Source organism: Perognathus longimembris, chromosome 10, assembly GCF_023159225.1.
Source record: "Perognathus longimembris pacificus isolate PPM17 chromosome 10, ASM2315922v1, whole genome shotgun sequence".
NCBI classification, from domain to species: Eukaryota; Metazoa; Chordata; class Mammalia; order Rodentia; family Heteromyidae; genus Perognathus; species Perognathus longimembris.
The window spans coordinates 67,303,802-67,330,260 of record NC_063170.1 but is presented as its reverse complement, the minus strand read 5'-3'; the positions used below and the strand labels follow the sequence as shown (position 1 = coordinate 67,330,260).

The 26,459-nt window shown below is 56.9% G+C and overlaps 1 protein-coding gene across 1 annotated transcript; it reads left to right on the top strand.

The window, feature by feature from the left end:
* The first annotated feature begins 1,785 nt into the window (after positions 1 to 1,785).
* On the top strand, positions 1,786 to 16,167 carry Ssuh2 (ssu-2 homolog). The gene is made up of 12 exons (XM_048355019.1): positions 1,786 to 1,810; positions 5,724 to 5,822; positions 6,056 to 6,137; positions 6,917 to 7,046; positions 7,748 to 7,808; positions 8,726 to 8,850; positions 10,362 to 10,424; positions 11,570 to 11,655; positions 12,382 to 12,474; positions 12,918 to 13,023; positions 14,039 to 14,146; positions 15,829 to 16,167. The coding sequence occupies exons 1-12, from the start codon at positions 1,786 to 1,788 to the stop codon at positions 15,973 to 15,975; spliced, it is 1,125 nt and encodes a 374-aa protein (XP_048210976.1). The 3' UTR covers positions 15,976 to 16,167.
* Positions 16,168 to 26,459: the final 10,292 nt, after the last annotated feature.

The following is a 26,459-nucleotide window of genomic DNA, read 5'->3' as shown; positions in this document are numbered from 1 at the left end:
GGGGTGTTCGGGAAGTGTAGGTGGGCCCTAGCCTATGGTGGCATCGCTTCGTGAGATGGCAGGCCTCCGTCCCTCCTCTGAACTGGCGGGAAGCCCTCCCCACCCCCCACCCCCAGTCTTCCTGGCTCCCCGAGAAAGGAGGGCACTTGTGCAACATTGCCGGAGCCTCCACTGGGACCAGCTACTTTGTGTTGGGAGCGTTCCCCTCTACTCCATCCTCAATTCCCACGTGGGCACCGCGATCTCCATCCATCTGGCCCACAGAGAAGCCAACAACAATGTTATCAGGGCCACCAGGCCCGGGCATTCTTGGCTTTTGTAGGGCCCTGGGTGGCTCTGGGTTTAGACAGATGTCTGAGTGGGGGTGGAGGCAGTGCCTGGCGCCCGGTGTCTGGCTCCTTGGGGGGAAACAAGGGTGAGGAGAGGTTCTGGGGAGAATGGGTCTGGATCTGCTGCCTTAGGTTGCCCTGGGTCCTATGGCTCCAACTGGGCTTTGTGCTCTGTGATCGTGGGCAAGTCACTTGACAGCTCTGAGCCAGGTCAAGAAAGGCTCAGAGTCTTTAGAGTGTCACCATAGGATCTGGCAGCCCCACTCCTGGAAGTCTATCCCACCCTGCTCTGTGATAGCCTGTTCTACCACTGCCAGAGCTGGAGAAACAAATGTCCACCCAGGATGAAGGGGACACAGAACCCGGCCTAGACACGCCGGAACATCAGCCTGCAATGGGAGGAAGTTCTGATACATGCTCCAGCAAGGAGGGGCTTTGAACATGTGCTGAGGGAAAGAAATCAGACACACAGTTATTTCCTTCTGCTCAGTTTCGCCTGGGCGCTTGCTGTCCATGCTTCCCAGAGGCCCCGTCCAGCGGCCAAGTCAAAGCTGTTGGGGTGGTGACCAGCTCCCAGCGGGCCCCAGCTGGGCCTGTGAAACACCTGCAGACAGCCATCGAGTGCAAAGCCCCACCCGTGGGGACTGGCTTGTCTGTTTCAGAGGCACGGCGTGGGGGAGGGGGAACCTGATGGCTGCGGCTCTGTATTCTGGTGGGGGGGGTGTGGGGGGGCTGCAGAAGAGAGTCGGAGACTGCCTGGGAGCTCCAGCACAGAGCCTGATTCTGTGTGCAGGGTGGGTGGGCAGGGGGGCCTGAGGAAATGGTCCCGGCACTTCTGGGGAGGGGGTGCGCTAAGGGGCTTGTTCAAGGGCACTGTGGCACATCCTGTGTGCTGGTGGTGGATCAAGACCATCCAGGGGCACCTGCTCCTTGTTCGCTGGGATGCAGAACCCCAGGGCGCCCCTGGCCACTGCTGCCCGGCTCCGGACATTCATGGTTCAGACTGGGTCAGAGGAGGAGGGGGTGGGATTCCAGGGGGGAAGGTAGGCGTTCCGCCCCACAGCAAGGGCTCAGGAGGAGCTCTCACAGGGAAGCGCTCAGAGGCACCGACGGGGCCCAGGCGGTGTGGCTTTGGAGAATTACCAGCTCACAAGCTCCCAGGACAACCATGAGGCTGTGCACTCAGCACTTCAGAGCCCCCACCCCCAGTCTGGACCCCCCTGCCCTAGGAAGGAAGCCCTGTGTGGTGGTTAAATGGCTCCCTGCACCCCTCCACACTTAGAGCTCTGTCTCAGGTGTGGGGTGTGGCACAGTGGGGGGGGGGGGGAGCTCTCGAGGGCACAGCGGCTTTCCTCTGTGCAGATCGCAAAACAATGGCTGGGAGGGGCGGAGTGGCCCCGGGCTGCCCGAGCTCCGAGCTCTGAGGCTCGCAGTCCTCCACGCTGGCGCTTGTACCATGGACAGGGACCCGAGTGGAGACAGTGAGTAGAGCTACAGGGCTGGGGCGCCCTCCCTCTCACCCCTCTCTCTCTTCCTCCTTTCTTCTCTCTCCTTGCTGTCCGTCTGGGGGCGCCTGGCGTTCTGCAGCCTCCTCTCGGTTTTGCCTCTGGACGAGAGAACAGGAAGCCAGTGACCACCCAAGCCCTTCTCTCCCCGACGGTGATGCACTGCCTGCTGTCCTGTCCCTTCCTCCTCTCGGATGACAGTCAGCCCCTTGCCCAGTGGGAGGGGAGCGAGGAGCCCAGGATTTCACTGAGAAGTTGGGGAACGGTGTTGTTCTTTTGTTTGTTTGTTTGGCGGTGCTGGGATTTGAACTCATTTCAAAGGGGTTTCTCTGGGCTGGCTTCAAACTGCAACCCTCCTGATCTCAGCCTCCCATGTAGCTAGGATTGCATGTGAGCTACTGGTGCCTGTCCAGACGCGAACAATCCGAAGCACAGTCTTTTCTCGCCGAGAGCCTGCTCATGACCGAGAGTGAAGCACAGCCCTGGTGGCCCCGTCCTGTCCCTATAGAACTGAAAGGCAACGCAATTGCAGACTGCTCTACACCTAAGGAAGGAAAAGTTCTATGTTGAGAAAAATAATGAAAGGCAGCTCCTGATCCTGAATTAGGAAAGGCACTAGGTTGGGAGGCTAGGGTTCAAGTCCAGATTGCACTTCGCATCGGCTGTGTGATCTTGGGGGTGAGTCACTTGACTTCTCTGGAGCCTCATTTTCCCCATGGTTGGAGCAGGGCACCAGGAGCTCATGCCTGTGATGTTAGCTACTCAAGAGGCTGAGACCTGAGGGTTGTGGTTCAAAGCCAGCCTGAGCAGGAAAGCCTATGAGACTCTTATCTCCAATTATCCAGCCAAACGCCAGAAGTGGAGCTGTGGTTTAAGTGGTACATGGCTAGCCTTGGGTAATAAATCTCAGGGACAGTGCCCAGGCCCTGAGTTCAAGCCCCAGGACTGACACAGAGAGAGAGAGAGAGAGAGAGAGAGAGAGAGAGAGAGACAGAGACAGAGACAGAGACAGAGACAGAGACAGAGACAGACAGAGACAGAGAGAGACACAGAGACAGAGACAGTCAGAGACAGACAGACAGACAGAGTGACAGAGAGACAGAGACAGAGAGACAAAGAGAGATTGGGTCAGGAATTCATAATTTGAGGACCACGAGGGTATGTGCAAAATGCCATGAAGATACCTTTTGGGGTGGGTTCTCTTTTGGAGAGGGCCCCCAGGTTGTATCTGGCTAGAAAGACATGTGACTTCACAGTCATCAGACTGGGTGACCTTGAATGTCCTTGACACATCCAGCACGACGCATCATTTTCCATGCTGCCCTGAGCACTCAGTTTAGAACTGAAATGGATATAAAGTCACCCAGAGTGGAATGGAAATCTTGTTGGGTTCCTCACCATCTTGAAGTGGGAGATATTTTACTGAGGGTTTGAGAAGGATGGGGAAATGGTTCACTTGTCATCTCGCTCTGATATGTGACCTCTCCATTGGCTTTTCCCCTAAGCCCCTGTTCACTGCAGACCTCCCTCTGGTATCTGCCACATGGGGTGTCAGACCTGGGTTCAGATCCAACTCCTAACTGCTGGGTGATGTGGCTTGAATTACTTAACCTCTCTGAGCTTTGTGTTTCCTCATCAACGTGGGGAGGGAGTTATTTTGCAAAATTGTCATTTCCTAAGCCCAGCATCATGCTGTTTTCTCCCGTTTTTCTCCACAGCCCCCCCCACCCCCTCACTTCCTTGTGCGGTTGGGTGGGAAGGCTGGTGTCTGGGGCGGGAAGAATTCCCTTTTCCTGTCTCTTGAGAAAGGGCTGGTGAGCTTCCTCCGGGGTGGACCGCACTCGGCCATGGCCAGGCTTTCCCATCGGGTTAGGGCGCCCTGCAAAGGGCAGCCAGTCATTCCTGTGTTTGTTCTTCTCGACAAAGCAGCCTTTTCTTTTCATTTCTTTATCTTCTGATCATCAGAATTTCTATTTATTTTTGGGTGGTACTAAAGATTGATCTCAGAGAGTAGGCTTGCTACAAAGAGCTCTGCCACTTGACGCACACCCTCCATCCGTTTTGCTTTCTAGGTTACTTTTTTTGGAGTTTTTTTTTTTTTGGATAGCAGTTTGCATATTTTCCCTGGGGCAAGCTTTGGACTGTGATCTTCCTACTAATGTCTCCTGAGCAACCGAAATTACAGATGTACACCAACATGGCAGTCTTACTTGTTGAGATGGGGTCTTGCTTGAATCTCTCTCTTTAAAGCTACTACTGTGTCTGATAAGGCATATGTAATCTTTACCATCTTAATCATTTATATGTGAACAATTCAGCACATTCACAGTGTTGTGCAACTGTTACCTGTGTCTCCTTCCAGAGCTGTTTTTCATCTTGTAGAACAGAAATTTTATGCCCATTAAACACAACATATCCACCCCTTCCTCCTCCTGTGCCTTTGCTCCCCTTTGTCTTTTTTTTTTTTTTTTTTTGCCGGTCCTGGGCCTTGGACTCAGGGCCTGAGCACTGTCCCTGGCTTCCTTTTTACTCAAGGCTAGCACTCTACCACTTGAGCCACAGCGCCACTTCCCACTTTTTCTATCTATGTGGTGCTGGGGAATCGAACCCAGGGCTTCATGTATACAAGGCAAGCACTCTACCACTAGGCCACGTTCCCAGCCCCTCCCCTCTCTGTCTTTATGAATTTGATCCTAGATCACCTTGTGCACATTGTCCATGTGAGTGCGGCCACAATGCCCTTTCTGCACCCTGACTGTGCCTTGTGTTTGGTGCTCTGTGCACTTAACACTCCTCCGGGCCTCTTGCATGCCTGGTGTTTGCCAGGGCATTGGAGAGGGGCTGCTGTCCCAAAAGGGCTCTCGGTTCCAAGCCCTCTCCCCTCCCACTCTCTCCTCCATCCCTTCCTCCCTTCCTCCCTTCTCCTCTCCCCCTCTGTCTCCTCGCTGCTTGCTGGAGCTGGTTGCCCTGGCCACATCCCAGGGTACCATGTTGCTTTGCTCCGGGAAGAAGAAACCGAGGCGGCGCCTGAACATTCCTGGAGAGCCTGGGCTACACCTATGTGACATGGGACCGGGCAGCCCCGGCCAGCTTGCCCCCCACAAAACTCAGCCCTGGGACTGTGGGGACAGGGACTTATCTGGGGGCCCCCTCAGGGCGCCCCGTGTTGGGCATCCTAAGTGCCCAGTGACGCCCACATTCCTGTGGGCAGCCTGGGGTCGTGATGTTTACCCGTGGCACGCTGGCGGGATGAATTTAGCCCTGGTGGCACTGGTGACGGACGGGGCTCCGGGCTTCCTGACTCATGTTTTCCACTTCCCGTCTCTGATCCCGGCCATGTGGCGGCCGCCGAGGGAGGGCGGGGCCGTCCGAGGGGACGCTGCGGTCTTTGTGTGCTTGACATTTTCATCCGTGTCTTCTGGTTGAAAGGGAAACAAAGGGAGGGGAAGCCCTGGCTCCCTGGGGCCCCGCCGTCGGTGGAGAATGGATTACCTGCCAGGGGCACTGCGAGAAGGGCGAGGGGCAGAGACAGGGGTGAGAAATGATAGCTCAGGGGTCAAGCAAAGCCGCGGGCTGGGATGTACGTAGCTCAGTGGCAACGCGCTTGCCTCGCAAGCACAACGTCCTGGGTTCGATCCCCCGGTACCACAAAAGGGAAACAGACAAAGACAGATAAAGCAAAATCGTACGAGCAAGGTGTGGGTGGGAATGTCACGGAGGGGGACATGGGTGCACGGCGGCAGCCAGCACGAGGGGGCAGCCGTGGGACCGTGTCGCCTCCCACAGCCAGGCCAGGGAGTGCTGAGGGGCCCTGCCCGTGCCCCCCTTCCCTCCCAGGCTCCCCGTGAGGAGAGGCGCAGGCTTTGCCGTCAGGGCCATCTCTCCACAGGTGTGCTGGACCTCAGCTTCGAGGCCGAGAGCCCTCTGGCGCCCCCTGCTGAACTCTTGGAGGGACTGCCCGGCTGCATCTGGCTTCTTCAGGGGGGCAGTGAGTCTGGGGGTGCTGGCCCCGGTGGCGGGGGAGGAGGGGTGCTGGTCACTGGGGACGGGCCTGGGAGGACGCAGCTCCCCCGTTTCCCTGGGGACGGGAGCTGGGTGGGATGGGGAGGAGACCGATCAGCCTTGTGACCTTGGCCCAGGCGTAGGAGGCGGGTTCCTCCCGTCACCCCACGAGTGCCGGCTTCACTGAGCCCCCGCCTCCTCTCCCGCCCTCTCCTCCAGGGCAGCAGATATTTTTTCCACCCTCAGAGGCCCCAGGTGGGCCCCAGGCCCCGACGCCCTGGTCCTTGTTCCTGGCACACAGGTGGGTTCCAGGTTGTGCATCCCATGTACCCCAATACCCCCACCCCCACCCCATGGGGGTGTCAACCCTGATGGTACACCGGGAGGGCCCTGTGGGGTCACCCCCCATCTCAAACACACTGGACCAGGTTCTGCGGGGCCAGGACCCCGACTTCAGTGCCCCGAGTTCTTCAGCTCGGCAGCAAAACCGGGGTTGGCAGCTCCAGCCTGGGCCGCTCCGTCCGTGGCCTGGTTCTGTGAGTAAAGCCATGCAGGCGGGGCTGCCAGGCGGTGGGGCGGGGGGGGGGGGGGCAACCAGGGCCCCGAGGGCTGCCGGGGCGGGGGCCGGGCGGGGCAGCTAGGAAGGAGCGAGCCCTTCCTGAGGTGTGTGCTTGGGGCAGGCGGCGTGCCGGGGAAGAGGAGCTCTTGGAGGAGCTTGGGGCTTGGTTGTCGCCAATGATCTGCCGCCTGGCGCGCAGATGTGAGCGCCCCGTCCTCTCCCTGGGCTCATCCGCCCACGCGCCCGCGGTATGGTGGACGCGGCAGAGGGTGGGCAGGGGAGGCGGAGCCTGGCTTGGAGGTGGTCGCTGGCCGTGGCTTGGCTGGAAATACCTTGTCCCGTGCTCTCTGCTCCCTGGCCGCTGCAGGGTGAGCCGCCTTGTTCCCGTCAGGCACGTTTCCCTCCCCCACCTCGACGCTCTGCGTCACCACGACCCAGAACAGCGGAGCTAAGTGGCCATGAGCCCCGGCGAGCCCGCGGGCCCTTCCCAGACCCTCGACTCTTTTCCTTGGTCCCCGCAGAGTCCCCATAGTGACGGAGGAGGTGGCCCGGGAGGCCCTCCTCAGCTTCGTCAACTCCAAATGCTGTTACCGCAGTGCAGCAGCGGGCGACCTGGTCATCCAGGAATTGAGGCAACAGACCCTCTGCCGGGTAAGGGGCCGTGCCCGGGGGGGGGGGTGCTGGGGGCATCGAGACAGAGGCAGGTGCTGATGTGACAGGAGTCAAGAGTCCTGGGGACAAAAAAAAAATCATTATTCCTCCCTCCAGGGAAGTCCCATTTGCGACACCCCAAACCATGTCAAGGCTGGCGCTCTACCACTTGAGTCGTAGCTCCATCTCTGGCTTTTTGGTGACTAACGAGATAGAAGTCTCACTGGCTCTCTTGCCCAAGCTAAAGTCAAATTACAGTCCTTAGATCTCAGCCTCCCGAGGAGCGAGGGCTGCAGGGGTGAGCTGTCGGCTTTAGTTGGTCTTCTAGGTAGCATCGTTACCTGGTGCTGGTCTGGGACTGCTTTCCACGTGGCTGGGAATACAAGTCTGAGCCACTCTGCCTGGCTTATTGGCTCCGATGGGGGTCTCTTTGGCTTGGTGTCCAGGCTGACCTTGAACTGAAGTCCTCTCGAGCCTCAGCCTCCTGAGTTGCTCAGACGACAAGTGCGAGCCGCTGTGCCTGGCTGGGACACTCTCCTCAGTTCACGTCTTCAAGTGCCGTTCACACTGCCATCTTCTGTTGAGCACACAGGCGGTGGCTAGTAGCGGGCGTGGCCCCGCTGCGTGGGAAGAGTGCCACGCGTGGCACAACACCCCGCCTTGACCAAGGGCTTGCGAACGCCTGCTGTTTTCTTCCGTAGTACCGGCTGGAGACCTTCAGTGAATCTAGGATCAGCGAGTGGACGTTTCAGCCATTCGCCAGTAAGTGAGATCTGTGCGGTTGGGAGCGCAAGGCGGTGGTGGGTGGGCTGTCTGGGTGGGTGTGGGTGGTGGGGTTGGCTCAGCCTCTAACTATGATAAGAGGCTTGCCTGTGCCCAGCCTCAGTTTCCCTGTGGAAGGAAGGGGTGGGTCTTCATCTCCGAGCCTCTCCGGTGCTGATCTGGTCTGTGCTCCCTGCCTAGCAAATGGTCCGCCAGAGGCCCGTGGAAGCCCGGCATTTGCCTTTGGCCGCTTCTCTGCGGGGCCCGAGGGCCTAGCTGGTGCACGGCCTTGGGCCTCAGCCGGCTCCCGTCAGCCCACAGCACCCCATCTACAGCTACGATCCCCCATCTACATCTCACTGGCTGCGCCCTTCCACCTTCTCCTGAGCCCCACCAGGGACTCGGGGGCTCCGTCTCAGAAGCTCTGAGTGTCTGCTCTCCTTGCTGGGCCTCTCCTGTCTGCTCTTCTAGACTCAGCCAGGCGGCTCCTCTTCCAGGAAGCCTTCCAGGATCACTTCTGCCGGTCCCCTTCCCTCCTAGCGGGACAGATCTGCTGTGGACTCTGTGGAGGAGGATGGGGCTGGGAAGGAGGCCATCTCTTAGTTTACTGACTCCTTGGTGCCTGCCAGCCCTGGGCTGTTGAGTGATTTCCTCTGCTCTTTCCTTCTCCTCTTTGAGATTTCCACCACCGACCTGCCGGTGGGTGTCAGGGAGGTTAAGTCACTCGCTGGCAGAGGTGAGGCCTTAGACCTAGAAAGTAAAAGATCCGGGAGGCAAACCGGGTGTTTACCCATGGCCTCCTGGGCCCCCCCCAGAGCCTTCAGTCGCCCCAGGAACCCCCCTAATGGGGGCACGAGTGCTGAGTGAGGTTCCTCCTGCTCCCCTCAGCTGTGCTCAGGTCTCCCCCCTTCCTGCAGACCATGCTGTGGATAGACCCCAGCGGGGCGCCTCGCCCGGCGTTTGGGATATGGAGGTGCAGATGCCGCCCATGTTCCAGGAAGACACCAGAAGGCTCCAAGTGCCTCACTCTGCGTTGGTCAAGGTGAGGGGGGTCGCTGGACTCGGCGTGCTGTGTCATACGCCACCCTTTCCCCAAAGCACCCGGGATGTAGGTCTAGCCCAGAGGCTCATTCCTTGGGCATAAGGAGGCCAGGGGGAGAAGACATGGGGCTCCCAGGCAGCGGAACCCCACAGTTAGGGAAGGAACTCTGGAGTGTTCCACCCAGCAGGTGGCCCAGTGAACCGGTCACCAGCTCCATCCATCATCTACCTAGGTGTCTATCATCTATCTGTCCATCTATGTGTCTATTGTACTTAACATTTACATGCCTATTATATTTATGTATCTATCATCAATCATGTTTTCTATTATATCTATGTATCTATCATCTATCAATCTATGTGTTTTTATACCTATCATTTATGTGTCTATTATATTTATCTACCTATGTATTGATCACTGGTCAACTTATCTGTCTATTAAGAGATTTTCATTCATTTTGATTCTCAAGGGGAGCAAGTTTGAGTTGATCTTAGGGCTACAGATATTGGAATTTGATTAAAAGTTTGGATTTTAAGTTGAAATAAGATAAATAAATTATATCTATCTTTATCTCTGTGTCATATCTATATGTCTATTATATCTACCATCTGTCTATCTACCTATCTATGTGTCTATCATCTATCTAGCAATCATCCATCTAGTTTCACTTTTTGTACCTGTACATGGCTTGAACTCAGGGCCTTTTGTTCTCAGTGTTTTCTGCTTGAGGCTGGTGCTCTACCACTTGAGGCACACCTCTACTTCCAGTGTTTTGTTGGTTAATTGGAGATAAGAGCCTCACAGATTTTTCTTTCCAGGCGGGCTTTGATCCTTGACCCTCAGATTTCAGCCTCCTGAGTAGCTAGGATTACAGCTTCCCAGCATCACCAGTTTTAAGTCATGAGCAGCAGTGTTCCTAGACCCTAAAACACATTAAAAAAAAAATCACCCCCTCCCACACCTGACGGTGGGGAGCCGGAGGGCCATGGAGACTGCCATGAAACCCAGTGAGCGTTTGGCTGAGGATATCCTTGGACATGGCTAGGGCGGCAGAGTTCTGTCCATGTCTGGATGGACATACAACCATGGTGGAGCGAGGAAGAAGCGGGGCATTGTGAACCCCACGTTCTGTTCTTTTCCAGCTACTGCCTGTGTTCACGGTAGCGTTTGACTCAGGGGTGCAGTTTTCCCCTTTGAGTTTTCCTACACGTAGAAGGACACAGGGGACGGGGAGAGGTGGAGAAAGCCTTTCAACTCTGTTCCCCAAAGGTCTTTCCAGCCCGTGATTAAACTCACGGGGCCCACTCGTGGTCTGTGCCATGCCCCGTGTCCAGAGCAGCCAGGGGTGGGTGTAGGGAAGTTGCCTCCAGCTCCGTAGCTGGCCATGAGGTCCTGGCCCTGGTCCCCCCTCCCCCCCACCTTCCTCCGGGTGCGTCCTGTCTCTCCCGGGCCTCACAGGGGTGGGGGACACGCCTGGGACACTAGGTGCCAGGAGAGCGCTTGGCTTTCAGGACTGTCACAAATGCCACGGACGTGGATGTTACAAGTGCAGCGTCTGCCACGGGGCCGGCACGGTGAGTCACGGGTGGGTAGCGGGTGGGGGGAGCCATCCTGGGGGATGTGTGTGTGTGTGTGTGTGTGTGTGTGTGTGTGTGTGTAAAGAGGCCCAGGCCCCAGGCACTCACAGAGCCTCCGTTTCCCCGTCTGTGAAACGGGACAGGGGCGAGTGCATGGTGGCGGTTGCATGCTTGCTTTCTCCCCTTTGCCACCCCCTTTCCATCGTTTATGGAGCTCCTGCCCGGCGCTATACCCTGAAAGACCGCTAGGGCCTGGGGTCCTTCCCCCTAGAGCTGGCCTTGGTAGCGGCAGAGGAGCCAGGGAGGGCGGATGGCCCGGGGAAGCCGAGGGAGCACTGAGCCCGCGGGCCTCAGGGCCCCCGAAGCTCAGGGCCAGCCGCTCCTGAGTCCAGGCCCCGGGTCTGGGTGCGGTGGGGGCCCAGGAGCTGGTATTGGGCCTAGAATGCAAGGCCTTGCTTACTCATGGCTGCTGCTTTACCACTTGATTTCTGCCTCCACTGTCTACATTTTGCTGGCTAGTTGGAGATGAGCATCTCCAGATTTTGTTTGTCCCTGCTGGCTTCGAACCAGGACCCTCCGATCTGGGATGGCAGGTGTGAGCCACCAGCGCCCAGGGGAGGCAGCTCTTCGGGGAGCTTTGAGGAGCTGTCCAGGCCTGTCCTAGCTGCTGGCAGACCTGGCCCTGGCGGCCTGGGCTACGGCTTCTCTGCTCCAGCCTCTGCCTGGAGTCCCAGGGCGCCTTTGTGTCCTGAAGGCTGTGAGTCCCGGAACCCAGGGCCCTGGCTAGTCTACCTGAGGTCACATGACCCCCATGTAAACTAAGCGTATTTGTAAAGAGCACTGCCATTGAGGACCCTTCCCGAGGTCCCAGTGCGCTTGATTCAGGCTGAATTTGAATCCAGACCAGCACAAGATCCAGGCCTTTGCAAAAAACAAACAAGCAACGCCTTCAGGGATGGGAACCATCCTAGAGTCAAGGCTCACTCCTCCCCTGGCCTCGGCCCCCTGCCGTCCCAAACGCCCTTCCCATGCTTCTCTCTCCTGTCCTCGGGGTCCTCTTGCTGGGGGAGGGGATCCAGTCTTGGGGTACCCTTGGCCTGCCTTCCCGGGAGCCGGAGGCTGAGGCAGTGGTGTGTCCGCAGGTTCGGTGTCCATCCTGCAGCAAAGCCAGGAGCAAAGCCGGGCGGGTCCGGAGGTGCCACGTGTGCTCCGGCTCCCACAGACGCAGGTAGGCCGGGGTCTCCAGCCCAGGGGGGATCCTGGCATCCTGGGGTCTCCAGCCCACGGGGGGGGGGCTCCATGCGTCTCCCGGCCCCTCTGGATGGGGGAAGACGCGTGTGACTTGGTGGAGCAGGCAAGCCCATCACAAAGCCGGGCATTTCTGGATACCGTGGGCAAAATATGTAGGTCAGGTGCAGAGAGGAAGGGGAAGGAGCTGCGAGGGGAGGAGATGGATGGAGGAGGGATCGAGGAACGTTGATTGACAGCAACAACATCCTATCTCCGCTTAGGATGTGGGGACCAGCCAGCGATTGCATTTTGTAAACACCTCCTTCCATGCGCGTGCACACCTTTAAAGTGACACAGCACACCGGGAGGAGTGAAACTGTTCACCACCGAGTTGGTTAGTGAGCCTTTGGTTCTGACACTCAGGCTGGCCTTCATCCGTGGTGCGGGTGCCTTCCACCGTGATTGGTGAGGAAGGTTTTTAGTTGGGAAAGAAAGTGAGGTTTATTTCATTTGCAAGCAAAAGGGAAGCCCTTTGAAGTTGGCTTTGACAATGAAGCGGCAGCAGAACGACAAAATAGCAAATCTACAGGCCTAAGAACAGTAAACATGGTGGTCCCGAAGCCCTGCTGGGGTCCTGCCACCATGGGAAGGAGGGGAGGGTGGTGAGCAGATGAACAGGCACCCTTCCTCGGGTGATCTGATCCGGAGGGCCTGGCCCCCCCAGGTGCTGCACGTGCTCAGGGCGGGGCAACAAGACCTGTGCCACCTGCAAGGGGGAACGGAAGCTGCTCCACTTCCTCCAGCTGGTCATCATGTGGTAGGTGGCAGAGCTGGGGCCGGGGGCCTGACACCGTAGAAACTCTCCCCTTGGGGGGCCGTGGGGACTCAGGGAGGGTGGGGGCCAGGCCCACGCTGAGGCCTGAGTTCAGGCTCTGCCAGCACTGCCTGTAAGAGCGGCCATCACCCAGCACCCAGGCGGTGAGGGCTAGGAATGGCCGCCGCATCGTCCTCCCTCATCTCCAGATGTGCCGGGCTGGTGCTGTGCCGGCTGCCCGGCTCAGAGGCGCATCCCCCTGGAGATGGGATCGATCCCAGGGCCCTGGGTGGCCGGTCTCCCCTGGCTTCCAGCTCTACAGGTGCTGGGGGCTTGGGCCCCAGCTCCCACCAGGTGCCACACGCATTCTCCAGCCCAGGTGTGTGGGATCCCAGGCCCGCGTTCCCACCTGGCCGGCCCTGTGCCGCCCACCACCCTTCTTCCAGGAGGAACAGCCTGTTTGAGTTTGTGTCCGGGCGCCAGCTTCCGTGCCCTGCTGAGCTGCTGGCGAAGGCCAAGGGAGAAAACCTCTTCCGGGACGAGAACGCCCTGGTGAGGAGGGCTTGGCAGACTGGGGCCTGGGGGCCTGGGGGTGCTGGCTCCTCCCACCCTGGAGGACTGGGGGCGCTGGCTCCTCCCACCCCGGGGGGCCTGGGGGCGCTGGCTCCTCCCACCCCGGGGGGCCTGGGGGCGCTGGCTCCTCCCACCCTGGGGGCCTGGGGGCGCTGGCTCCTCCCACCCTGGGGGCCTGGGGGCGCTGGCTCCTCCCACCCCGGGGGGCCTGGGGGCGCTGGCTCCTCCCACCCCGGGGGGCCTGGGGGTGCTGGCTCCTCCCACCCCGGGAGGCCTGGGGGCGCTGGCTCCTCCCACCCCGGGGGGCCTGGGGGCGCTGGCCCCTCCCACCCTGGGGGCCTGGGGGCGCTGGCCCCTCCCACCCTGGGGGGCCTGGGGGCGCTGGCCCCTCCCACCCTGGGGGGCCTGGGGGCCTGGGGGCGCTGGCTCCTCCCGCCCTGGGCTGTCCTTGGCCTGGATCTGGAAGTGGCTGGGCGGGGTGGGGGGGGGGCAGAGCTGTCCAGGCAAAGAAGAGGCTGCCAGGACCCCTGGCTTTGAAACCCCACTTTGGCCTGCAGCGCTTCCTCCGGTGTCCTTTCCCTTCCCACACAGACTTGGAGCGCTCTGCCCATGCGTCAGGCAGGCCCTGCCCCCCCCTCCATGGGACACAGCGCCTGCGCAACACTGTAAGCGTAGCTCCACAGGGACCACTGCGCATGCGCAGAGCCCTAAAGTCCACTGCGCGTGCGCAGAGCTGCACCCACGCGCATCCCTGCGCGTGCAGGGCTGTGTTGCTGCGGTGTCCTGCTCTGAGGCCGTGCGAGGTTCGCTGGGGATTATGCGCTCCGATGTAAAGGTGCTTTTCCTGACGATGGTATCCTGCCCCCTGTGTGGGCATTCCGGGGCCCATCAGGCGTGTACTCAGGGTCTGCAGAGCGCATGCCCCAGCCCACCGTAGGGTCTAGGGGGTCCTCCTCTTCCTCTCCGGGCCTGAGAAGGTGTCTGTCTCCTCCAGGTGTACCCCATTGTCGACTTCCCCCTACGGGACATCGCTCTGGCCTCCCAGAGGGGCATCGCGGAGCACGGGGCTTCTCTGGCCTCCAGGGCCCGCATCTTGCAGCAGGTGAGCTGGGCGGGCGTGTTAGGCTCTCCAGGGGTCGGGCCGGGGCTGTGGGAAGCTGAGGCTCCTCGCTTCCTCCGGTCCTGTGAAAGGGCCCAGGCATCTCTCACATCCCAGCCATCCCCACTCCCCGCCCCCCCACCCTGGTTTTGGGCAGCTTACCCTGGTGGGCCTCAGGTGGCCATAATACCCGCAGTTTTTCCAGGCCTTACAGTCCCTGTAGCTTTGCTGGGGTCTTGGAGCCTGGGATTTGAACACTGGGCCCAGCACCAGGTCTGCCTCAGGTCTTGCTTCTCACCTGCAAGCCATTACGGAGAGGCTTGCAGAGAGGAGATAGTGTACTTGAAGAACTCAAAATGTCCCTGGGTGGAGGAATTAGGGCGCTTTTCCTTGGATCCACGCATTGCTGGCATGTTAACCGTCCAGGTTGGCACCTGTTTCTCAGACCCGGCCCTCCGCTGAGGCATTAGCCTCTTTTTCCCTCTCTGTGGGCCCCAGATGTCCTTGTCTGTGAAATAAGGGGCTGGAGGCTTGCCTCATTGTGGAGCTAGAGGCTGAGGAGCTAAACTTTCTGTAGTGCAGTGTGGGGTAGGGTAGTTTGCCCAGAGGGCTCAGGTCCGGCCGGCAGCATGTTCTAGGGAGGTATAACTTCCTGGGAGTCCTGTTCCTGCCTCAGCTGTGCCGTGTTCTTGCTAACCACACAGCAGCCTGGAGTGCTAATAGAAATGGGGTTCCCCCTGGGAGCCCTGTGTTCTCCTGTGAGCCAGGGCTGGGATGCTGTGTTTGGGGCCTTGTGATTTGGTCAGGCTGAAGGGGTTGGAGAAGAAGGGTTTTAAGATGCCTCTCTGGAAGTGAGGGAAAGAGTTCAGTGAACTCATAGGGCTCAGTATCCCCAGCTTTTGAAGAAAAAGGAGCACTGTAGAGACTTCTTTTTTTTCAAGGTAGGTTATGATGGTGGTGGTGGTGACAGAGGTCTCCGAAAGTAGCTGGACATAACCCACCAACCTTTGAAGTTGATGTGGTGTCCTGTTTTATATTTTTCTTGTGCTGGTATCAGGGCTTCAGCTCAAGGCCTCTGGCTCTTGCTTGACTTTTCCCCTCGAGGCTGGTGCTCGACTGCTTGAGCCACAGCTTGACTTTGCACTATTTTGCTCGTTAGTTGGCGATAAGAGTCTCTTGGATTTGTTTGCCCAGGCTGGCTTTGAACTGTGATCCTCAGATCTCGGCTTCCTCTGTAGCTAGGATTCAAAGCACAAGCCACCAACACCCAGCTTTGATGTTTTATCTTAAAACTTGATTCAACATGCGTGAAGCACGCCATCCTGTCTCTGCGATGGTCTCAAAAGATGTTTAAAGGGAGCATCCGGCACCTTCCTGCAGTACCTAGCTTAAAAATAAATACGATGGGAAGATGTGGTTTTTGGGTGGTGGCTTCCGAGAACTTTCGGCGGGAAGCCCATGGACCCCCTGGCTGAACCTAGAGTCAGATAGTGGCTAAAGGAGTCAGTTTCGCCCAGGGCTCAGGCTACAGGAAGGAGCACAGTAGGAGCTTGGCGACAAACTGTGCCAACCATCCCAGATTTCCTATCAGCTCCGCAGCACGCACTTCATCCTGCAGACCATTCTTGGGCCGGCGAAATGCCTCAAAGGAGCCCTGAGGTGTTTTTGGCCATTTGTCTCCTCAGCGCCAGACCATCGAGCTGATCCCCCTCACGGAAGTTCATTCCCGGTACCGAGGGAAGACGTGCGTCTACTACATCTACGGCACGGACCACCAGGTGCACATGGTGGGCCTGCCCGAGCCGTACTGCTGTGGCTGCACCATCATCTGACAGGTGCAGCTGTCCCCAGAGCCCGCCAGGGGGACGGCGGAGCTGTCTCCAGTCGCTCAGGGTTGACTGCGCTGGGTAATTATCCTTGGAAATCCTTCTGGAAAAAAATCAGCTCATCGTTTATTAAGATGCAACTCCTGGCGGCGCTGGTTTGACGGGATCCGTCTTTCAGCCGCGAGGATTCACCTGCACGCATCCCTTTAGAACGAGCGACATCGCGTTTCAGTGGCAGCGTCCGCCTCTGAGCTCAGGGCAGGTGTGACGGGAGCCTCCATGGTAGCTGCCCCGGCTCAGCTGTGGTTTCTTCCTGTGCACATCTTCTGTTAGGCTGAGCGCTAGGGAAATGGCGGAAGATGCCCACTTTCCCCGATGGCTCATCTGACATGCCTTGCGATCACCCACTTCCTTCTAATTCATGCGTATACCTTGCTGCGTGTTCATTACAGCTTCTTGTGGGGTCATGGCTGAGCATTTACAGATTAAATCCTCGTGCTTAAGCAAACAAAAAAGAGTTTCTTCTCCTCCTTCCTTTCTATGGAAAATCTGTACAGAAGGGGGCTACGTCTAAAGATTATTCTAGAATAGAAATGAATCGCCGTGCGTGTGAAGGCTAACAGCAAGGGGCCCGTGCGCACTGTTGGTTTGTGAATCCACAGAAGAATTCCAGCTGGAGACTTAATTTTCGACTGTTATGTCTTCCTCTTGCCTCTGGGCAGATATGCCCATTGCTATATGGCCGAAGGCTCACTAAAGTCTCTGGGGGCAGAGAAGAGCACAGAACAGCCATACCTCTGACTAGATTGTCTACAAGGACTCTATTTCCCGGGCCTGGTTCAGTTATGCTTTGCAATGATATCACATCTGTGCCTCCTCTTTCTTTCTTTATTGCTGGATCTGGGGCTTGAACTCTGGGCCTGGGCGCTGTCCCTGGGCTTCCTTTGCTCAAGGCAAGTGCTCTGCCACTTGAGCCACAACGCCACTTCCAGCTTCTTTGAGTAGTTTATTGTAGATGAGAGTCTCATGGAGTTTGCTGTCCAGGCTGGCTTTGAACTGCCATCCGCAGCTCTCAGCCTCCTGAGTATATAGGACTGTGAGCCACTGGTGCCTGGCTCTTCTTCTTTATTGCTTTGCCAGAAGAGAATCCTATCATCCCCCCTTCTTTGTGCTGGTCACGGGGCTTGAACCTAGAACTTGGATGCTTTTCTGAGCTTTGTGCTTAAGGCTAGCGCTCTACCGCTTGAACCACAGCTCCACTTCTGGTTTTCTGGTGGTTCATTAGAGATAAGAGTCTCAAGGACTTTCCTGCCCTGGCTGACTTTGAACCACGACACTCAGATCTCCGTCTCAGGAATAGCTAGGATTCCAGCTGTGAGTCACCGGTGCCTGGCTCTGAGCTTTGTTTTTCACCAGGTCCTGGGTGTGATGATCACTGTGACAACATCCTCAAGACAAACAGCTCGAAGGAGTTTAATGGCTAAGCTGTGCTGTCCACTGGATTGGGCTGGGGGACTCCTAGGAGATTATAAGGGACACTTGGGTGTGTCTGTGAGACGTCTCCAGAGAGGACTCACTGAGTGGAGACCTCTCTCAACATGGGAGCACCATCTGGCTGGCGTGCCACACCATCTCAGATGTTAGCTGCTGGTCACAGAGAACCTCAGGGAGGCTGCGGGGGGTGGGCGTGGGGGGGCGGGAGCTCGAGCCTCAGCATGGTGGTAGAGTGGAAGGTGTCCCTGACCGGCTGTGAGGCCGAGTCACCGGGCAAGGATTCCCAGCACGGTGCACGAGTCTCAGTCTCCACCTCCAGGCTTTGGCGTGATGGTGGCTGAGACTTTGTCGTTGTAGCCTGTGTCCCCAGAGCACGGTGTGCACCGTTGGAGCAGGAAATTTACAATCCAGGATTGGGCTATGGAATCCGGAGCCTCAGCCTGTGCTAGTTTTGGGTTATTACAACAGAACGCCCAAGGCAATGAACTTTATGAAGAGACAAGGTTTATTTAGCTTGTAGCTTGGAGGTTCAAAGTCCTAGCCTGGGCAAATGGGAGGGCTGCATTGGTTTGACATTTTATGAAGGTAGTAGGTAGCAATGGGAGAGAGAGAGAGAGAGAGGGAGGGAGGGAGGGAGGGAGGGAGGGAGGGAGGGAGGGAGGAAGAAAGGAAGGGAGGAAGAGAAACTGGTTTCCGGGACTCCCTGTGCTATTGATTCTGTCCAGCAGGGGGCGGCAGAATCTTGCGCATGTGTCCTGCCAGTGGTTGGTCCTTTCTTGTTGCATCTAGCCTGGCTTTTTTTCACCCTTCCTCAGGTTCTGGAACCTAACTGGTGCTCTGCCCTGGGGCTGCCCGGCAGCTTGGTAAGGTGGGCTGAACCCAGGTAACCTCTTCAGCCTCTATCTTTGACTTGGGAGGTGGGCCCTAAGTGGTACCCGTGGCTTCCTGTTTAGGTCTCTGCCCCGAGCAAGGAGAGTTCTGTGTGAGAGTCTTTGGATAGGAACCACAGTCCCCGCTTTTGTTCACCCACTGGGAACTGGGGATGTTTGCGGGCTGCGAGTCCTGCAGGCCTGGGAGGGCTTGGAGGAGGGCCTACATGTACTAAGCATTCAGCACTCAGGACCGCACACCCGGCATTGCCTGGTGTTTTGGTCTTGGTGACTCAGCATGAGACCTGAATGCTTAATCGAGAGGATGCCAGGCACGGGGTACCTGGTTCATGAGCAGGTTTCTGCTTTATTTTGTATTTAATAGAATTCTTTCTCCTTCATTTTGCTACCACCCTACTAGCTCAGAGGGAAAGGCTACATTCCTTTCCCTCATTTGAAAAATATTGAAACAGATGTTGAAAAAATTACCAAAAAAACCCCCCCTCAACAACCCACCCAAAGGTCTTGCTTCAGGTTTCCTAAAGAGTAAGCATAAAGACCACGATTGAAGTTTTAAAATGTTTGGGCTCAAAAATCCCACATCCTTCCTCCTCGCTACCATGAATTCCTCTCAGGGAGAGGGTATGGCAGCAATCTTCCAACCGTCCTGTTATGTAAGAACACAGCCTCTTAAACGACACCAGCAGCTGGAGAGAGAGAGAGACAGAGAGACAGAGAGACAGAGAGACAGACAGAGACAGACAGACAGAGAGACAGAGAGGTATCTGGTCTACTATGCAAGGGTACAGGAAGGTGGCCATCTTCCCTGTTCTAGAAGTCTCCATGAGCCCATCATCAGATCCTGGTCATGCTGGCACCCCAATCTCCCATCTGTACGAGAAAGCAATGTCCATAGGAGTTCCCCATCCATGCTGCTTGGTTCCAGCTGCCACAATGCCATCTGCAGCGCAGCTGTATCTGCCCTCCCTCCCTGATCATCTGAGCAGCCCTCTGAGGCCCACGTCGGGATGTCAAAGCTGGGGTCCAGGAGTGTCACCTCCCTGCTGAGCGTCACGCAGTGCCCGGGCCAGAGCCGGGTCCTCTGGCCCCTCTGTTCTCCAGTATGGAACAGGAGAGCCCTACTGCAGGCCCGCGATGGCTTGGGGTGTCCCAGGAAGCGCCCTCCGTGCGCTTGGCCCTTCCTTCCTGTCCTGGCCACCCTGGCAACTCGAGGTGTGCAAGAGGTGTGCCAGACTTTGTCCCCTCCCGGTTGATGCCGCCACAGAAGCCACCGTGCCTGCAGTCCAGCACCCATCGATTTACTTTGCACTGCCAGGGCTGGGTTGGGACTTCCTGCGTACCCGGCCTGCCGCGCACAGTCTCTGGCTTTCCTGAGTCCCAGTCCCTCCACCACCTCGGACCTGCGGGCCACAGTCATCTGTCCACCATGTGCAGATCGTCGAGGGGGTCCCATCCACTGTACCCCACTGCCTCCCGTCAGGTGTGCAGACACGCTGCTGATGCCACCGGCAGAGAAAGGAGCAATGGCCCTGAGTCATAAGTAGCAGGGACCCAGACCTCCAGGCTGACGCTGTGGGGGGCCCCTAGTATAGGGGGGGCCCTTTCGGCACCTCTGTAACCAAGGGCATGCAGCCCACCACGGAGACGCGTCAGGCTCAATGTCTAGGCTGGCTTGGGCCGGCCTGGAACCAGCATTGTGATCTTTCCATGAAACGAGCCGATTATGAAGATTGGGATCTGAGGACCCTTCTGGGTCAAGGAGCCCCCAAAGGCCGGTTCCCCCGGGGGAAACACAACTGCCACTTATAGAAGGGGGATAGCGATCCAGGAAGCTAAACCACGAACCCCCAGGCCGGTACCCGAGCACAGGCTGGACCTGGGATGTTCCCCGCTGACCGGGATCTGCTCAAGGTCACCCAAGAGCTGGGTGAGAAGCAGAGGTGCGACGTGTTGCTCTCCCTGGGCCTGGGTTGGACTGCAGACCCCGGCCGCACCCATCGGGGCCCAGCTTCCTTTTCTATGGGGCCTGCGGTCCCCTCTCCTCTCTCCCTGGGTGTGGCGCACGGCCTCTTCCCTTAGAGCGCGTGAGTGGGGACAGGGCAGGCTGTAGATGACAGCGTGGTCCCCCAGGCCCTCCCCCCCTCCCCCGGGTACAGCCGTGGGTGGGTGGCCTCTTGTCTGTGGTTGGTGGTTGGTGGTAGGCAGGAGAAAATCCAACTCTGGCTGGGGGGAAAGATCGGATCCGATCCTAGAAACATGAAAATCCTCCCTGGCTCAAAGCATCTGTGGCTTTTCTTTTTTTTTTTCATTCTCCCAGCTTGGCTCAGAGAATGTTTTCTCAACGAAAGATCCACACCGTGGCTCCCCTCCAGCTACCCCAAGCCTCCCTCCCAGTTTCACCCCCGAGCCTGTCTCTGTAGATGGTCCTGGAAGGGATGGGATTTGCATTGACACGCACGTGTTTACCCAGATCAATCAGGGGAAATTCTTCTTCTTTTTATTCTTTGCAGCACTCCCCAAACAGGGGTTTGCAGCTAATAAGGATTTTGAGCTGGGCAGCGTGAATGACAGAACTGTGAAAAGAGCCGAGAAAGCTGTTCGCCAGATTGTCTCTTGGGAAGATGGCTGAAGGGTTGGGAAGAAAACCTAGGGGGCCCCTGCGGATGGGAGCGGGCTGCTCTCTAGACAGCTTGGCGTAATGAAGGAGGGAGAGGCTCAACGTGGAGGAGGGGGCTGCTGGGGGGACTGAGCAGAGCAAAGGCCTCCGTGGAAGGAGGGCAGCAGGGAGCGAAAATACGGGCTTTGCAGAGAAGGGCTTAAGAATCAGAATCCAAGAATCAGAAGGGGAACTAACTGGGCGGGAGGCCAGGATCCAGGGTCTTGGCCTTGCATATTCAGATACATTGTAGAAACTCTTAAGAAAACCCCCAATGGTGTGTGTGTGTGTGTGTGTGTGTGTGTGTGTGTGTGTGTGTGTGTGTGATCTGTTCTGCCTACAATTTCAGCCCTGAACCCTCTCCATTTTGGTCTGTGTACTGTCTGGAAGGCCTTCTTCATGGAGATCCCATCCTCTCTGGCTTCCTTTGACTTTGGCCAATGAGAAGCTTCCTCTTACTTTGGCCAATGAGAAGCTGCCTTTTACTTGGACCAAGGAGAAGCTTCCTTTGGCTTTGGCCAATGAGAGGCTTCAGTTAGGTTTGGCTGCTACAGTTCCCGGTGTGGCCAATGGAGAGGGTTAAGTACTGGGCGTTTGTGTTCCTGTTCCCAAATTCCTATGGTGAAACCCTAAACCCTGGTAGTTTGGTATTAGCAAAGGGAGCCTTTAGGAAGTAATTGGGTTATGAGGGTGGGGACAAGTACCCTGTATAGAGTTTGGAAAGGTCTCTTTCCAGAGCCTGGACTCCACCCCCAGGGCCTGGCCACATCCTGACATCTGCCTCCCTTGATGAGTCTTCATTTTGGGCATAAGAAGTAAGGGAGACGTTCTGTGGTTTCTGTGTGTCCACTGTCTTGCTTTCCAGACATGTTTTTCCCCTTGGTCCATTTTACCAGGGAGCTGGTGCGTTGACGGTACGTTGGAACAACCCTGTTAGAGTGAAGACCCAGCGGGTAGAGCTCACGTGGACTCATGGGGCAGCGTGGCTGTTCCTTGTTGGGTGAAAGGTCGGCGAGACGTGTCCGGGGGAGGGTCTGTGTGGTGCGTGGATGGAGGAAGGGCAGGGAGTGCCAGGGGTAGGAGCTGGAGCTGTGGGCCTGTGGGTACCATTCATATAAAATCAGCATGAGTACTATAGCTAGTTTTTTTCCTTGAACAAGGCCTTCATCCTGTCCCCGCCATGTTATCATTTTCTGTGGACAGGCGGAGCCCATTTTAATATTAAATGAAAAATGTGATTAAGAGGGTTGATTGTTGGAGCTGGCCTTTGGACTTACTGGGTCTTTGTGGATTTGCTTGACATCACTGTTCTTAGCGCATTAGACTGTCTGGATAGGACCATTTTCACTGGATATCCTGGGTTCTCTTTGCGGGGGGGGGGGGGGACTTTCTTTGAGGGGTGTGACCATGGGCAGGTCACTTGACCCCAGCAAGTCTGTTATATGGTCTATGTAAGACAGGCTGGGTGGCAGCCTGGGGAGGGGTCCCCCCGAAATCTCCAACAGTGACTGACTGCTGTCAGTGGGGATTTGCTGGTCATAGTCACGACGCGGAGGATGAGAGAGGCTGCTGTGACGATGAGGACGGTAGTGATGGTGGTGATGATGATGGTGGTGGTGGTGGTGGTGAGCACGATTGTGAGAACACTTACTGTGGCCTACCCTCCCTCCCTTCTTCCCTCCCTTTTTTCCTCTGGTCTCCACCCCTCCCCTTCTCTTCCCTTCCCTTCCCTTCCCCTCCTTTCCCTTCCCTTCCTTCCACCCCCCCTCCCCCATGCTGGCCCTGGGATTTGAATTCAAGGCCTCGAGATCTCCCTTTCCACTCGAGGGCGGTGCTCTACTCTACCACGGGAGCCACACTTCCACTTCCATTTTATTTTCCTTTTTTTGCTAGTTAATTAAAAATAAGTGTCTCATGGATTTCTCGGCCTGGGCTAGTTTTACCCCCTGATCCTCGGATCTGAGTCTCCTAAATAGCTAGGATTGCAGGCATTCCTTTGGTGCCTGGCTTACCATTGACTTTCTTTCCTTCCATTAGAATGGAGGCCTCCGCCTCACTGACAGCCAACACCTGCTGTTGGACAGAAGCCCGGTGCTGGAGGCCCTGTGGTTAGATCCTGCCCGGCTCTGTCTACACCTCCTCCTCAGGGTTGGGCGTTGTCTGTCATCTCACTTTGTCTGGCTGAGAGGAAGCTCCCTTGGCTTCAGTGGAGTGTGTGTGGGGGGGAGAGGTGGGCAGGACGGGAGTTGGGGGGAGACCACAGTGCCATGTCCTTGACGTGTGTCTCCTCTCTGGGTGGCAGCCTGGGTCCCAGTACTCAGCTCTATTTTGGTCACTGGTTGGCATGAATGGCTTTGCTGAGGTCCAGGCCCTCGGGGACAAAAGTTCCAGAATCTGCTGTAAGAATGGTAATTGGAGGAAACTTGGCCCCGGGCTCTGGGGCTTCGGTGTTCTTTGGGATGAGCCCAGCACTGATATCATAGACTCAATTACTCTCTGGGCTGGGCAAGGCCCTTGTCCCCAGCCCCAGCAGTATGAGGCCCACAGTCTAATTTAGGAAAAGGCGCCAATGGGTGGGAGTACTGACTACACTGAACTGTCTTTAGCCAGAGAGACCCCAGCTTCCTGAAGCCTCTGAGGCAATGGCTCGGGATCTAGAGGGGTCAGGTCCTGAGGGCCTCCGGGGCCTGACTATGCCCAGCCTAGGAGTCCTTAGAGGTGCTCATCTGTTCTGTGGGCTTCAAGACGGACTCCACTCTCCCCGGAAGGACTCCTGGCCTTGTCGCCAGTGACCGCCTCCCGGGTTGACTTCCACACGTGGAAGGGTACAGTTGGACTCTGTCAGGATGGGTGACCTTCAAGTCAGCTCCTGTCACCTTGAGATTCAAGCTTCTGTGAGTGGGGGATAGATGCTTCCAGGGACCAATCAAGCACCTGTCAGGACTCTGCCTTCCTGCCCCACGGGGCCGGCCTGGGCCACAAAGCTACCTTGAAGTAAGTCAGCAGATTTCGTCTATTTATAGACGTGGTGCCCAGACCTGGTGCCACGCTGGCTGGCTTGGTAGCCACAGGAGACTTTCTTTTCCCTTTTCCCTTTATTCTCAAACGGCTTTAAAGAAATTATTCTCATCAGCAAGATGCAAACCAAGTCTCATTGCCAAAGACTTTAGGAGAGTGAGAGATATAGAAGAATGCCTAGGGTGAGATCCTTGGGTTCTTCTTTATTCTGGCTATTAGTTGTTGGTGTTGCTTCATTTCAATCTTTTGTCTCCGCATTTATATACAGTTTACATGATCTGTGTGCACGCAACTATAATGAATACGTGTGTGCTATACAGAGTTTAACCTCCTGCAACAGGAAGTCTAGTTTTTGGCCCTGATTCTTGGAGGTAGTCTAAGCTTGGTTTGCTGGTCTAGCCAGAGAGTAACAGTGGGATTTGGGATGAGTCTAGATATACCAGAAACACTAACAGAGTGATTTAGGGCGGGGCTTTTGGGTCCTGCTCTCTCAATGGGCCTGGGGACTAGATCCGTAGGCAAACCATCTATCCGTCCATCAGTCTATCCATCCATCGTCTGTCTGTCCGTCCGTCCGTCCATTCGTCCATCCACCAGGATCTTCCTCTGTACATATGGGAGCCCGATAAACACTGTGGACACTGAGCCTCCTGTGAGGCTGACAGGAGAGTCAAGCCTGTGAGTTCGTAAGGAGAGGATGATGGAAGCCCCTCCCTCATTTGACATTTTACCTTTGTTCTGTCTTGTAATTTCTTCTCCTGGTTCTGTACGTGGGTTTTTGCGTTGCTTTGTTTTGTTTTTGGTGCTGGTCCTGGGGTTTGGACTCAGAGCCTGGGCGCTGTCCCTGAATTTTTGTGCTCAAGGATAGCCCTCTACCACTTGAGCCACAGCTCCACTTCTGTGTGTGTGTGTGTGTGTGTGTGTGTGTCAGTGGAGATGAGAGTCTCATGGACTTTCCTGCCTGGCTGGCTTCGAACTGTGATCCTCAGATCTCAGCCTCCTGAGTAGCTAGGACTAGAGGCGCGAGCCACGGGCGCCGGGCTCCTGGCTGATCTTCATCTCTCTCCGTTGTCTGTAGTAGACGGGGCTGTGCGTGTCAGGAGTAGCAGTGAACCCGGACTTGGTTGTCAGCAGTGAAGGGGGCTGTGCGGCTGCGCCCTTGAACTCGATAGGACCGTAACGTGTGGAATTGACCTCTGTGCACCTGTTACACGTTCAGACCACAGAACTGGGAGCTCTGCTCCTGCGCCTCAGCAGCCCTGGTGTGACGTGGGAATCGAGCACAGCGCCTACTTCCAGAGGAGTTGAGAGTGAGTGAGTGTAGCCCCCCACCCCCTCCCAGGCAGGGCCGGCTTGGTCTCTGGGCCACGGAACTGAAGGTGGGGAGCCAGGGTGTGATCCACTGACATTGAAATTTGATCACAAGAATCCGTGCGAGGGCACTGGGAGGGTTCCCTCCGTGGTGGGAGGCGGCTCGAGGGGGGTTAAGGAGCAGGGGTTTGGTAAGCAGCTACTGCTACACCCTGTGGGGAGACAGGAAAGCCGGCCCCAGGGGCTGAGGGAATGAGGAGGCAGGTCCCCAGGGGCTGGAGCGGCCCAGCCTTCTCTGCTGTCAGTCGAATAAGGGCATTTCCATGGTTTCCTGGGCTCCGTTAAGCTTTCCTTGCTGGCCACTAATGAAGATGTTCCAGCTGCGTTGTTGGGAGCACTGTGCCCCGAGCCCACGGTGGGCTTTGGGAAGCTAGCGGGTCTCTGCAAAGCGTAACTGTGGTGATTTCCTTTTACCGAGTGCCGCCCTTCCTTGGGGCAAGCTTGTCTGCTTCCCTCCTCGGAACCTGGGGCGTATGACCCCGATTTCTCAGAGCTGGCTGGCAGAGGAAAGAAGAAAACCAGACGATGGCCAAGTAGCATGCTCAGACCCTTTTCAGAGCCGGTTCCCTGTGCAGCCGGTGTGATGGGAGTCGGCCCTCTTTGTCCTCTGTGTGGTTGATGTTAGGTTTTTTAAAGTAGGTAGCCGGTAAAGGAGAACGCCACGCGGTATTCAGGCAGGAGAGAAAGTTTATTACCGAACTGCTGGCCTGTGGCCAAGATGATCCATGGCAGGAGAGAAGGGAGAGAGAGAGAGCGACCCCCACCCAGCCCTGCCTTACATCTAGGGCAGGGGCAAGGGGTGTGGCCAGGTGGATTAGGAGGTGACCTCAGGGAAAGGGGAGGTAACTGCCTCCAGGTCTGCAGGTTACCCAGGTAACTGGGTGGAGACTTAATGAGGTGGGGGCATCTACATGGAGCCCTCAGGGAGAGGACCTTACAGTTGACCTTAAAGCTGACCTTGGGAACTGAGGTGTTCTGGGTACAAAACGCTGCTGCATCTTGTTGGATGGCTAAGCAAAACAGACTTAGGCTGGGGGTGGTGGCTCATGTTTGCCATCTCA

Coding starts and splice junctions, on each gene's coding strand:
- Ssuh2 (XM_048355019.1), top strand. CDS start 1,786: ATGGACAGGGACCCGAGTGGAGACA. Junction 7,809..8,725: donor GACGTTTCAGCCATTCGCCA/GTAAGTGAGATC, acceptor CCCTTCCTGCAG/ACCATGCTGTGGATAGACCC. Junction 8,851..10,361: donor CTCACTCTGCGTTGGTCAAG/GTGAGGGGGGTC, acceptor CTTGGCTTTCAG/GACTGTCACAAATGCCACGG.